The 13,760-nt window shown below is 50.4% G+C and overlaps 1 protein-coding gene across 3 annotated transcripts in view; it reads left to right on the forward strand.

Moving 5' to 3' along the window:
• The window catches only part of LTBP2 (latent transforming growth factor beta binding protein 2), a 108,029-nt gene that overhangs the window by 42,867 nt on the left and 51,402 nt on the right, over nucleotides 1-13,760 (forward strand). For all 3 annotated transcript variants that reach the window (XM_057318709.1, XM_026519507.4, XM_048220085.2), the window contains one exon: nucleotides 13,412-13,602. In XM_057318709.1, coding sequence (XP_057174692.1) covers nucleotides 13,412-13,602 — 191 coding nt within the window. The remainder of the gene's footprint in view (nucleotides 1-13,411; nucleotides 13,603-13,760) is intronic.

Raw genomic sequence — 13,760 nt, forward strand, 5'->3', positions numbered from 1 at the left:
GACAAGCCTCAGTGTTCTCATCTGTAAGATGGGAATGTCCATTCCTACCTTATAGAGTTGTCAGGCGGATTTACTACTATATCTAAATGCATCTGGCGCCTTTGACGTGTTCTATGAATGGCACCCACTGTTCTTTGTCCCTAGACTCTGGGGTTACCTGGGCCTTTTGTTTACAACAGAAAAGCAGCAGCAGTACGCAGGAACTCTGAGAGGTTGCCCTGACCGTGTGAAGGTGTTTCTGGCCCTAGTGAAGTTTCTTGGTAATGCACGAGGGTGAGCAGCAGCGTGGGGGATATCATCCATGGAAGGCAGGCGGAGCTCAGGCCATGAGACCCCACCCCAGCACTCCCCTGCTGGCACTGATCCTGGCCAGGGTGATAATCTCTCTGGGCTTCAGTTTTCTCTAAAATGGGGGGGTGGTCGTTCCTATATCACAGGGTTGTTGTGCTAAACAGAAAGAGTCTAGCAAAAAACTTTTTAAAAATGAAATGCCTATAGTAGATGTCTGGCACATAATCAGTTGGTAGGTTTGGGCTGCTACGATGCTGAATGAAGACTCTTCAGGTTGGGGTCCTCGTTCTCATAGAAATTTCCTTTTGTTTACGGTCCCGGGGTCGAGTTTCAGCCCCTGGAAAAGTAGGCTGGCTGCAGGCTGCCAGGACTTTGGCCTGCCCCTAAGGAGTATATCCTTGACCCAGCGCCTACATCCCCCAAGTGGGCCTCTCTGGGCAGGTCCAAAAGGGAGATAATCTCATCTGACATCAGAGGCCTGTGGTTGCTGTCTGAGAAAGGCAGGCCTGCTAAGCTCTGTGATTGGGCGTGTGTTATGGAGCATAAAGGTTTCCCAAAGGCCATAAACTGGGAGCTCAGGAGGTCAGGAGGTGGGCATCTCATGCCAGTTTGATGGTGGTGAAATGCCCATACACCAGGCTCTTCGCTGCTCTGGGAGAGGGTCCTCACTCAGTCCTCTCAGCCTAAAGCTCTTCCTTTCCCTGCTTCACCTCCAGCCCCTCCTCCTCCTCTTCTCATCTCCTGGGGCACTAGAAAGCCTTCCCCATGCATCCAGCTGTGAGACTCCTGGCACCTGCCACTGGAGAAGCTCTTGGATGGTTCTGAATCACCCACGTGCAGCGTCTTGTCCCAGGGCTGCTGGGTATGGGTGTGACTGTTGTGCCCTGCGCAAAGATGGTCAGGGTGCGAATGGCGCTAAAATCTAGCCCGTGTTCTCAGCCAGCTCTGGCACTGTGAAGGAAACGCAGCTGCTTCTGTAAACTGGCCACCCAGAGGGGCCCCTTTTCTTGTCCCCACAAAGACACCAAATACGGGCCCTTCCCCACCCTCTGCCTCCTTGCTTGGAGGGAGCCAGATGTCTTTCCTACAGTGCCCATGTGGGACTATGCACCTTGTAAAATGCTCATTAATGCCCCTTGGAAGTAGGTGAATGATGAATTCGTGACATCCAGGTTCCCCATGAGCTGACAAGTCTTCCTAGGGGATGTTGGAGCCAAAGGTTTCCCACTGCCTGCTGGCACCAGCTCCTGCGAGACGGGGCCCAGCCAGGGCAGGAGAGATAGCTCCAGTGAGGAGAGAGGGCTGGAAGAGGCCACTGAGAAGTTGAAAGTTCATTGTGATAACTATTTGGGGACAGTGTGTGCCCAGCACAGTGATGACTCCATAAAAAATATAAAGAGAGTATAAGACTCGATCCCTTGCCTTCCTCTCTGGGGGGTGATCTGTGTTCCTGGCCAAGCTGTAGCACTTTGGATGGTCTGCTGGGCCCAAAGGGAGACGGAGGAGCTCTTGGAGGGGTCCTTTCCTCTGCTGGGAAGGAGAGGGTGACGATCCCAGCAGTCTGACACTTGGGCAAGCTAGGTGGAAAAGGAGGGGCATTTCTGGGGCCCTGAGCAGCCCGCTCCGGCCCTCCTGTCCTGCTCCCTTGCCCAGCCAGGAGAGAAAAAAAGGCAGCACAGAGTCTTAAGGGGTCAGGGCTTGGCAACCTGAGAGCCTACAAGGCAGGCTGCTCAGTGGAAAAGGGTTTGTCAACATGAGGTCATGAGGGGGTCCAGAGGATGGAGGAGAGTGATGAGGCCTAGTGGGTTCTCTGGGCCCTTGGGAAACTGAGGCAGCAACTACAACTTGAGGGCTGCTCTAGAGGCGGGGGTTAGGCCTCAGGCCAGGCTTGTGCCCACAGACATTCTCCTGGACGTGCACAACTCCTGCCAACCTCTGTCTCTTATTTACCTGCAAGGATCCATGGGTGCTTTGTTTCCTCCTGAGCCGGCTCGGAGAGCAGAGCAGGCAGACACTGCCCCACCCCCAGGATTCTGCCCCCTTCCCACCCCCACCCAAGCCTGGCAGAGGCATCCCCTAGGGTCTGTGTCCCAGATCTCCAAGTTTCAGACCTGGGTGTGGGCACAGAAAGAGCTAGAGACTCCGACCTCGGAGCAGGAGGATGTGACTCACAGGTGGCTGAGGTGGGGCTGGGTTGGGGACTCTGGCTGACCACTGAGGTCCCAGGGATGGGGCACAGCAGGGTGAGTGACAGAAGAGGTCTCAGGACAGCCAGCTCTCAGACATTTCAGGAGGGTACCAGGGAGTGAGGGTGCCGGTGCTGATGACGCCACATCAGTGTGCCAGGCACGGGTTGGGGGGGCAGGGTTGGGGTCCCCCCGGGCACCACCCACCAAGCTTGCCATGAGCCCAGAGGCCTACAGCTCCCTCTCGGGCACCCAGGAACACAGCTCCACTATCCCAGGCACATCCTGCCTCTTGAGGGGTCACCATGCCGCCGGTCAACTCTGGCTCTCTAAACATCCTTCCTCACACTGTGCTGAAACCTGCCCTCCCCGCGGCATGGTCTTGGGTCTGCCCTCTGCCAGTCCAGTCTCTTTCCTGCCACAGCCCTCCTCACGTCTGATGACAGATCCTACAGTCTGGGGCCAGGAGGGCAGGGTTTAGGAGGGTGCTGATTCCCCCAGGCAAGGACAGTCAGGGGAGCCTAGTGCCTGGGATAAGAGGGAAGCTTCAAGGGCCAGAGAACACAGGGAAGGTAGCCAGGGGGACCTCTACCCACATAGTTACAGGCCAAGATAGACTTTCGGTGTTCCAGAGCAGATGCCTCCATTTTTTGTACTGCACTGTCCAATATGGTCATCACCAGCCATATGGGGCTGTTTAAATTTGATGTAGAGCTCAGCTGCGCTAGCCACGTTTCCAAGTGTTCAAAAGCCACAGGTGGCTGGTAGTTAGCGTCTTGAATAGCTCAGACAATAGAGCACTTCCATCACACAGAAAGTTCTGTTGGACAGAGTGATTCTAGACAAATGATCTTGGACAAGCTCCTTAACCTCTCTGTACCTCAGTTTCTTTTTCTGAAACATGGGGCTCATAACAGTACTCAGCCCCTAAGGTGGTTGTAAAGATCAGATAACATAACGCAAATGTAACGATGAATACACGGCATAGGGCGCCTGGCTGGCTCAGTCCGTGAAGCGTCTGCCTTCGGCTCAGGTCATGATCTCAGGGTTCTGGGATCGAGCCCCACATCGGGCTCCCTGCTCGGCGGGGAGCTTGCATCTCCCTCTCCCTCTGCCCCTCCCCCCTGCTCATGTTCTCTCTCTCTCTCTCAGATAAATAAAAATCTATAAAAATTAAAAAAAATACACAGCACTGGGGCGCCTGGGTGGCTCAGTCGTTAAGCGTCTGCCTTCGGCTCAGGGCGTGATCCCAGCTATGGGATCGAGCCCCACATCGGGCTCCTCCACTGGGAGCCTGCTTCTTCCTCTCCCACTCCCCCCGCTTGTGTTCCCTCTCGCGCTGGCTGTCTCTCTCTCTAATAAATAAATAAAATCTTTTAAAAAAAAATACACAGCACAGAATTAGTGCTCCATACATATTCATCGTTAATGCCCAAGCCCTCCCCTCCTGCAGTGTCATCAGAGAACCCACCAACCTGGCACAGCTGGTACCCGGACGCTGGAGAGTGATAGCTGCTAAGTTGTAACCAGCCTGCGTCTCCCCTGCTCAGCCCCCGAGCTGTGCATCGCCTAGATCAGTGGGCTCCTGGCTCCTGTCCCGCAGCCACAGTGGCCCCTCGTCCTGATCCACCCTGGCCGGGTGCCCCCTTGCCCTCTGCTGAGGCAGGGCAGGTTTGTGGCAGGGCCCGGAGCAGGAGGTCTGGCAACACTACATTGCATCCCTGAAGGTTTGGCACAAGGGCCGGCTGACCCTGGCCTGAGCGGGAGGCCTGCCTGGCCTGAGGAGAGAAGGAGCAGAGAGAGAGCTCTGGGAGGGCTTCCCTCGCCTTGCCAGCAGCCAGATCCTCAGGGGAGACTGAGCCCCCTGGGAGGCACTAGGGCCTAGGCACCTGTCATTAGCGAGGCCTGCAGTCACGGGAGGGCCAGAAGTGGAGACGGCATTCTGGGGACGCCCTGCCGGCTGTAAGGGCTCTCTCCCTGTCCCCCTCCTACCTGTCTGGCTGCTCCCTCTCTGACACCTTCACAGCTTCATCTTCTGTCTGCTGGCAGGCCTGGTGCTCCCAGACCCCTCCTCCACCCTTGCTTATTCTCTCTTTCCTCCTCTGTTTTCTCCAAGTGTTTAGGTGTCAGGGTGCCTGGAAGTCATAAGGAATGCCATCGATGTAATTAATTCCCCGATTAGAGCTAAGAACAGTTTTATTAGCAGAAACTACGACGGTCATCTGTGTGCTCAAAATAAAGCCCAGCTATAGGCTCACGCACGTATCCGTGAGAAGAACGTGCTGTCAAGTGAAGCGCGATGGGCCACTGCCACGTTTTCCGTTCATACCCATTTACCGCTTGTTCATTTGCTTTATCGTGTGCTAGCAGACAAGTGGCAGCAGGTGCCAAAGGCTGGAGACGAACTTATGGGAACGAAAGTTAGAACGGAGACCAGTCTGTTCATTAACACATTTTCCCTCCTGATTGGGAAGTGATAGCAGCACTAACGCCTCAGTCCGGCAGGGAATTCTAAAACATGGTTTATTCTGCATGCCCTCCCTGAGCGCTGTCATCCCTCCCTCTCAACCCCTGACCGCCACCTCTAGCCTCACAGCGCTCCTGACTGGGCCCTGTCTCTCTCCTGAGGCCTACCTCCTGGGTGTCTCCATGTGCAGAGCCATCTTGAGGCACCCAACACTCGTCGTGTCCAAAACGGAACCACCTCTTGGATCTCCCACTTGAGATCTTGGCCCCTGGAACTCCCCCCACCCATTGGTCTAAGCCACAACTGGAATTTCTCCATGACTTAACTATCCCTTGAATCCAGACTTTCTTCTTGGTCCCATCCTTGGTCCCTGCTGGCCTAGACCACAGCCAAAGCCTGCCAGGTGGCCTCCAGCCCTCCCCTCTCTGGTCCGTCTACACTCGGGTCATCTTTCACCAGAGTAATAATCATTTGAAAAGGCCTATCTCATCATGTCCTAGACCTGCTTGAAGACTATGAACATCTCAAGGCTAATATGCAGCCCCCCCGTGCCCTCACATCTTTGCTGGGGTGCTGGACCCTTTGCCCAGGCTCCACTGGAGCAGAGAGGGTCAGAGGGTCTTTGCCATCCTTGGACCTCAGTACCTGCATGTGGCAGACATTCAGGAAGTGCTTCTTGAAGGAGTGAAAGAAGGTGGGCTTCTCTAGAGACTCTTTCTCACTCATTCAATACAGCGCAGACACCTCTCTGATATTTCACACTATCTACCGCATGGACAGAACCTATTCTTCTTCAGTCCCCTCAAATCTCAGTGTCCTCATCTGTAAAATGGTGATATAGCAATAACAAATGGTGGGGTAGCTCTAGGATGAACTTACCTGGTTTGGTAACCTGGCTTCTGCCCTTGGGAGTTCTGTAACATTCAGGAACGGATAGAAACTTGCTACTGTATTTCCTTTCTTTCTTTCTTTCTTTCTTTCTTTCTTTCTTTCTTTCTTTCTTTCTTCCTCTTTTTTTTTTGTTTTGAAGATTTTATTTATGTACTTGAGAGGGAGAGAGAGAGGGTGAGAGAGAGAGCGAGCACGAGCAGGAGGAGTGGCAGGCAGAGGGAAAGGGAGAAGCAGACTCCCCACTGAGCAGGGAGCCCGACATGGGTCTTGATCCCAGGACCCCAAGATCATGACCTAAGTCAAAGGCAGACGCTTAACCAGCTGAGCCACTCAGATGCCCCACTACTCTGTTTTCTTGACTGTAAGATGGGGTAATGAGTAACTCTTGGAGTTATGGAGAGACCTACGTGAGATGATGTGGGCAATGTGGATTATTGGCATGGAGCCTGGCACAGAACGAGCATTTGTTAAATTGTGGCACGAGTTTATTCACCATCTACCCCCTTCCCACTCCCTGCCACCCCACGTACATAGGTAACCCCTGTTATTAATTTCCAAGGTAGCCTTCCTAGGTTGCTTTATAAAGATGCAAATAAATGTAACACATATGCTTATTTTCTCTGTTTACATGCAAGTTTACATGCCCCACACCAGGAGTCGGCAAACTTTTCCATAAAAAGCCAGACAGTCAATATTTTAGGCTTTGTGTGACATATGGTTCTACAACTACTCAGCTCTGCCAGTGAGAGCAAAAGCAGCCACAGACAATGACCGTGACTCTGTCCCAGCTCAACTTTATTTATGGAAACTTAAACTTGACTTTCATATCACTTTCTCATGTCATGAAATATATTCTTCTTTTGACCTTTTTCAATGATTTAAATATATTAAAAAATGCTGTTAGTTCACCGTCCGTATAAAAATGGTCGGTGGACCAGATCTAGGCTGTTTTTCCACTTTTCAGTATGTCTTGGAGAGCTTTCCAATAGACGTAAAGAAGCTGCTTCTTTCTGTTTCGAGGGCATATGACCCCATCCTGTGGATATATCCCAGTTTGTTTAACCAATCTCCTATGGAAGGACACTTACGTTGTTTCTATTCTTTACAAAATATTTTGCTATTACGAAATAGGGCTGCTATGAATAATCTGGTTCATCCATCATTTTGGACATTCCCAAGTGTCTTAGGTCAGACTCCCCTAGAGGTGGAGCTGGGACATGGCTTCCGGTGTGTGATTTATTGGGGGATTGCCAAGGGAGGGAAGCAGAATGGGAAGGTGGAAAGAGCCTAGCAAGGATTGGTCCCAAGAAAATCAAGCCAAGGCCTGACTGAGGGTGGAGCTTGCAGAATTGTCCCCCCTTGAGGCAAGGGGCAGGGCTTTTGAATGTCTTGTTCGGGCAGCCACTGGTGGTGGGAGGGGCTGGTCAGGTGGTTGCCATCCGCCTAGAGCAAGACTCAGATGCAGCCAGTGGGAGGTGCACCAGCTGCAAAGGAGACCCAGGCAGGGTGGGCTCAGTGCCTACATGGCAGCTTTACCTGTGGCATCATCTTGGAGCTAGAACTGCAGGAGCAAAGCATAGATGCCCTCAGTTACATTGCCAGATTGCTCTCCTAAGGCCTGTATCGATTCACGTTCCTACAGCAACATTCAAGAATGCTCGTTTCAGGGGGCGCCTGGGTGGTGCAGTCGTTAAGCGTCTGCTTTCGGCTCAGGGCGTGATCCCGGCTTTCCGGGATCGAGTCCCACATCGGGCTCCTCCGCTGGGAGCCTGCTTCTTCCTCTCCCACTCCCCTGCTGTGTTCCCTCTCTCACTGGCTGTCTCTCTGTCACATAAATAAATAAAATCTTAAAAAAAAAAAAAAAAGAATGCTCGTTTCAGCACAGTCTCACCAAATTAGTCTACTATTGAACTTCTGAATTTTTGCTAACCTAATGGATTAAAAATGCTATCTCAGAGTACGTTTCATTTGCACATCTCTTAGAATGAGCATATCTTCAGGGCACCTGGGTGGCTCAGTCGGTTAAGCATTCGACCCTTGGTTTCTACTCAGGTCATGATCTCAGGGTCCTGAGATTGAGCCCCCCAGCAGGCTCCGTGATCAGCAGGGAGCCTGCTTGAGATTCTCTCCCCCTCCTTCCCCTCCTCTTCCGCTCCTCCCCTCCCCTACACTCTCTTTTGGTCTCTCGCTCTCTCTCTTAAATAAATAAATAAATAAATAAATAAATAAATAAATAAATAAAATCTTTTAAAAGAGAGAGAGAGAATGAGCATATTTTCATGTGTTTAGGAAACATTTGTATTTTTTCCTGTGAACTGTTCATACCCCTTGGCTGATTTTTCTTTTAGGGCTACCAGTCAGCCTTTTCCATTTCCAGGAGCTCTTTCTATATCATGGAGATTGGTCCTTTGTCTCTGATAAGAGTGGCACCCATTTTTCTATTTGTCATTTGTCTTTTTACTTTGTTGAAGGGTTTTGGCCAAGCAGGGGTTGGGATCATAGGGCTGTTTGGACAAGTAAGTGGTAACTGTGTAGCACGCCTGGCACGATGCCTGCTACCTGGGAGACATTGCCTGGCTGTTATTTCCTTGTCGTCCCCGCCCCTCCATTCCATGCTTTATCTACCCACGCTGGCCCATGCTCCCCACTCCCCCCCGCCACGCATTGTCTTGTGTTATTTTTCTAATCTGCAATGTCTTCTGCTTCATTTTGGACTGTGAAAATCCTACCCTTGTCTTCAGGCCCAGCTTGGATGCCGTGGTCTTTCTTACATCTGAGTTCTGGTGCTGCTGCTGCCATCACGGTCCTCCTTGAATCCAAGTTATTTGCACACGTTTACCATGCTTTTCCTGAACCTCGGTTTCCTTATCTATACAACGGAGCTGCTGTGGAAAATAGAGATTTATTTTTATTACAAAACAATCCCAGGACCCTGAGATCATGACCTGATCACAGTCGCTCATTCTCTCTCTCAAATAAATAAAACCTAAAAACACCCAAATAAATAAAGCATCTGTCTCAGTCCTCAATAGATGGTAGCTCTAATTACTCTATGCACCTTGTATGATGCTTTTAAACTTTCTTTTAGCAGCAAAAGCCTTTGCAAACAAAACAGTATTCGGAAGCCCAATTTATAAAGTAGATGGAGTGGAGCCTGCAGGCTCAGGGTCACTTGGGTGGGGTGGAGGGCATGGAGCCCCTCACCCACCTGTCTCCCCAATTGCCTTTGAAAACCTCAGTGTTAAATATCTTTTCAGGATGGCAGAATGTGGGCACACCACATTGAACTAAGTGGCATCTTTGTGGGTATGCACCGTCCGGGCACTTTTCACTTGGGTCTGAAGATCCCAGCCAGCAGGGGCAGGAAGTTGTTTTTCCTCCCAAATTGGTTGAAAGAGCCCCAAAGTCCTCAGACTAGAGTAGCTCTGTGGCTTCCTCTTGGCTTGGTGCTAACCTGTCATGAATGTGTCATTGGGCCATGAAGAAATGAAGAAAATAAAGTCAATGTGGTGAGGTTTCCATGAAGTTAAGCTTATTCAAATATTTCTTTTTGGCATTGCAATGTCTTATCTTTCATGGAACTATGGTGGTCATCATTGGTAGGTGTGTGTGTGAATTTCTTATTTACCTAAACAAAAAATTGGCAACTCTATGTGGTTCCCCTACATTTGTTTCAAAATGTTACTGATTCACAAGACCCTAAAGTCTTAGAGATAGCTGTTCTGGTCCATTGTGGCTGCTTTGCCAGGACTTCCTGGGACAATCCCAGAGAGATAGCAAATTCTCTTCTTGTGCCAGGAAAGTTCAAGAACCGTTATCCTTTGATGAAATCAAAGCAGCTCTTCCCAGGCTGAGTAAACGGACCCTCTCCTGTGCGGGGCTGTGGTCCAAGAAAGTCATCTTCTCGGTGAAGCTCTTGCTTGCCTCTGTGGCCACCACTCTTGTCCTTAAAGGGGCATTGCTTCTTTATGCCACTCTGGGCCCAACATGGTGCCACACCCTTTCCTTGGTGTCCCACGACCTAACTGAGACTAGGATGGGGCATGCAACGGGGCTTTTGCTAAAGGCTTTTGAATCACTTGAGAGAATGAGCGTGAAGATAACACGAAGCCAGACTATGGGGCTTACAGACTCCACAGCCCTTGACATATAAGGGTGCTTGGACAGTATAACAAAGTGTTCTGGGGAGCCTTTCATTCCCCTTAGATGAAGAAGAATTTTCAGTGGCTTGTCTGAACTGTATCTAGTACTTCTTCTGTTGTCATTCATGTGATTTTAAAATTCTGGCATATTTTTCAACTTATGACTGTTTACTTCTATTTGCTGAGTAATCACATGGCCTCGCTGTTTCTCTTAGTCCCCACTCCAGTCCCACGATGTGGCGTTGCTATTCCTACTTTACTAATGAGGAATCTGAGGCTCAGAGGAGCTCTGTGACTTGCTCAGGCCATTCTGCTAGAAGAGGAAGAACGGACATTTGCCTGGCCTCATCCTGTTCTCTCCCCTCGGTACAGCCAGGTCCTACCTACAACTAGGGAACGTGGGAGTGTCTTTGTTGACGGTGGTATTTTTCTTCTCTGCAACATTAACCACTGGCCTTAGGATTTGAACTCGGGAATCTTGGGGCCATCAGCATTGAGTTCCATTGGAGAAACAAGTGACAGCAATGATAACAGTGACAACAAACTACCAAGAAAGAACCCTTGGAGTTTTGATCTTGACCAGATTGGGGAGCTCTTCGTCGGTCAAGTTCAAAAAAGTGCAGAACTGGGCAGAACATGAGCTACTCCCTTCATCTTTCTAGGGTGCTTTGTGGTGCTGGCACGAAGCAGCCTGGTGCCACCAGGAGGAGACGCCCACCAACCCACCAGCTCGTTCTCCCCCCCCCCCACTCTCTCTCGGGCACACTCTGGGAAGCTTTTGAAAGGGCTGTGTTTTCTGCTGCAGCTGATTGTGCAGATCTTTTCGTGGGAATGAGGAGCAGGAGCCTGAAGTTTGGGCTCCCAGTTCTGGCCCGTTACAGCCCAGAACTTCTCGAATGGATAACAGAACCTCTCTCCCACTCCAGACCCCAAACTCGGGAAGCAGGGTGAGGCATGGTTGGGGCCTGTCAGGGTAAGGGTTTGCTGCCGGTGGCCCTGGAAGGAGGACCACCATTAAAGCCTATGGGAGCCAAACTCTGAGCAAAAGGGCCTGGGGTCGGGGGGCTAAACATTGCCAAGGGAAGTACTGGGGTACCCACGTCTGACATCTCTCCTGATTTGGCTTCTGCCAGGAAAGGAAAGAGGAAGCTTATTCATGGCCTAGGCACCCACAGTCCTCAGAATTGGAGTAGAGACAGCAGAAGGAGAGGGTCCCACACCTTATCCCACTTGAGCAAGGAATCCAGTGGAGAGGCTAGGGTTGGGGCCTACTGGGGGAAGGAGGGACCTACTGGGGGAAGGAAGAGCCTACTGGGGGAAGGAGCACCCTCCAGGCCTAAGTGGATGCTCCTAGGCTGAGCTTCCATCATGGCCTGGGCTGGTCTCTTAGGTGGCGCAGGAGTCAAGATGCTCGGGCTTGGAATCCCAGGGCCGTGATTTACTGGCTGTCTAACCTTGGACCAGGACTTGCTCCCTCAGCTTCAGTGTCCACAGCGCGCTCACACTCGCCACAGTGCAAACACCATGATACACAGTGGTTCATATACACTGTGAAGTGACAGAATATATCCCGTGGAGGCTGCCTTGTAGACTAGCCTAATAAACTACATGAATAATGTGTTCAAATCTGAGACAGCTCAAATAGTTAAGATATCAAAGGACACAGAGCAGAAAGTTTTCACAAGTGGAAAATAGATACATGAAGAACATTTCAACTCAGAAGTAATAAAAGAGAAAAAGCAACAATGAAATACCATTTTATACTTTTTCAATTAGCAAAGTATAAAAAAATAATAACACATTAGGAATTTGAGGTTGCGCTTTGAGTGGTACATTTATACATTTTGATACACCCTTTCAAAAAACAACCCACCAGTGTGTACCTAGAGCCATAAATGTTTATAACCTCTTTCTTATACCCTTCAATATGGTCATTCTAGTCTATAGAATTAATCCTAAAGAAAACCCTTTTTTAATGTCTATTTTAAGTATTTTTCAAACATACAAAATAAAATAGGATGGTATAACGAATCCCCCTTTACTAAAGGAATATTTTAACAGAAGGAAAAAAGCCATACGAGTAAGTATGTCCACAGTTAAAAATTAAAATCCATCTATGTAGCAGGCAAATGTCTGAATAAATTGTGATTTGTCTTCAGATAGACTATCGTGTAGTAACTGAGATGATAAATATGAAAACTGGGATTGTATAAAGTATGATCTAATGTTAAGTGAAAAATCAGAATTTAAGTTGTGTCTACAGGTGATGACAATAGGGTAAAACGTATATTTGAGCAAAGGTTGAAAGGAAATGTGCAAAGTATTTGCTGCATGGGGGCGGGGGGATGATGCATTAGGTTTTTTTCTCCTTGAATATTGTTATATTATTTTTACAATGAAAAGAAATGAGTGGGATTGTCTAGGCTCCGCCCCCAAATCAATCTGTGAATAAGCATTTGTTGGGCACCTGTTCCACAGGTAATTTGTGTTAAGGGTTGAATTAAGAAATGCCCCGGGGCGGGGGCGCCTGGGTGGCACAGCGGTTAAGCGTCTGCCTTCGGCTCAGGGCGTGATCCTGGCGTTCTGGGATCGAGCCCCACATCAGGCTCCTCAGCTATGAGCCTGCTTCTTCCTCTCCCACTCCCCCTGCTTGTCCCACTCCCCCTGCTTGTCCCACTCCCCCTGCTTGTGTTCCCTCTCTCTCTCTCTCTCTCTCTCTCTCTCTCACTGGCTGTCTCTATCTCTGTTGAATAAATAAAATCTTTAAAAAAAAAAAAGTGGCCGGGGGCAGGGGACACCTAGGTGGCTCAGTCCGTTAAGCGGTGAAGGATCTGCCTTAGGCTCAGGTCAGGATCTCTGAGTCCTGGGATTGACTACCTCGTCTGGTTCCCTGCTCAGCGGGGAGGAGCCTGCTTCTCCCTCTCCCTCTGCCCCTCCCCCCTGCCCCAGCTCAAGCTCTCTCACTCTCGCTCCATTTCAAATAAATACATAAAGTCTAAAAAAAAAAAAAAAAAAAAAAGCGGCAGGGTGTAGGTTTGAGGCAGACTTAGGTTTGGGGACAGAGGTTGGTCCCTAAGAGTCTCAAAGACTCTCAGAATGTCAGAGCCACATGGGACCAGTCTAACACCTTCATTTTATAGTCGAGGGCCCTGAGGCCCAGAGAAGCTGTGACTTGCCCAGAATAACCCAGCAAACACCTGGCTATTCCACATAGGGGTAGACACTCTCACAGAACCAACTGGCAGGCCAGAGCACCTCCGCATCCCTGAGTCACTGCACACAGTGGAGAGAAGGCAGCCAAACACAGGGCACTCTTCTAGTGCTGAGACAGGGGGTGGGCGGCCTGAGCGGGGACAGAGGGCCTGAGCGGGGACAGAGGGCACAGCGATGTTGCTTCTGGGAGGTAAACTCCTGTTCCACCATTATCTTCACAGGACCCTGAGTGGGCTCAGCCAGACCCAGCCCTCCCAGCAGCACGTGGGGTTGTCCCGGACTGTCCGGCTTTACCCAACCACCGCAGCCAGTGGTCAGCTCACCTCCAATGCCCTGCCCGCAGGGCCAGGCCTTGAGCGAAGGGATGGCACCCATCAGGCAGCGTATCTGGACCACCCGTCATCCCCCTGGGGTAAGGATGCCCTGTCTCAGGGTCCTAGAAGAGCAGGGCATCTAAATCTCTAACCTTCTTATCCCCACCTTTGCTCTCCCTCCACTCGCCCGGACAGGCCGAGTTTCACCTGTCCCTCATCCTCAGCCAATCAACCAGCAGTTGCCAAGTGCCTGCTT

Source organism: Ursus arctos, unplaced genomic scaffold (assembly GCF_023065955.2).
Source record: "Ursus arctos isolate Adak ecotype North America unplaced genomic scaffold, UrsArc2.0 scaffold_25, whole genome shotgun sequence".
Taxonomy (NCBI): Eukaryota; Metazoa; Chordata; class Mammalia; order Carnivora; family Ursidae; genus Ursus; species Ursus arctos.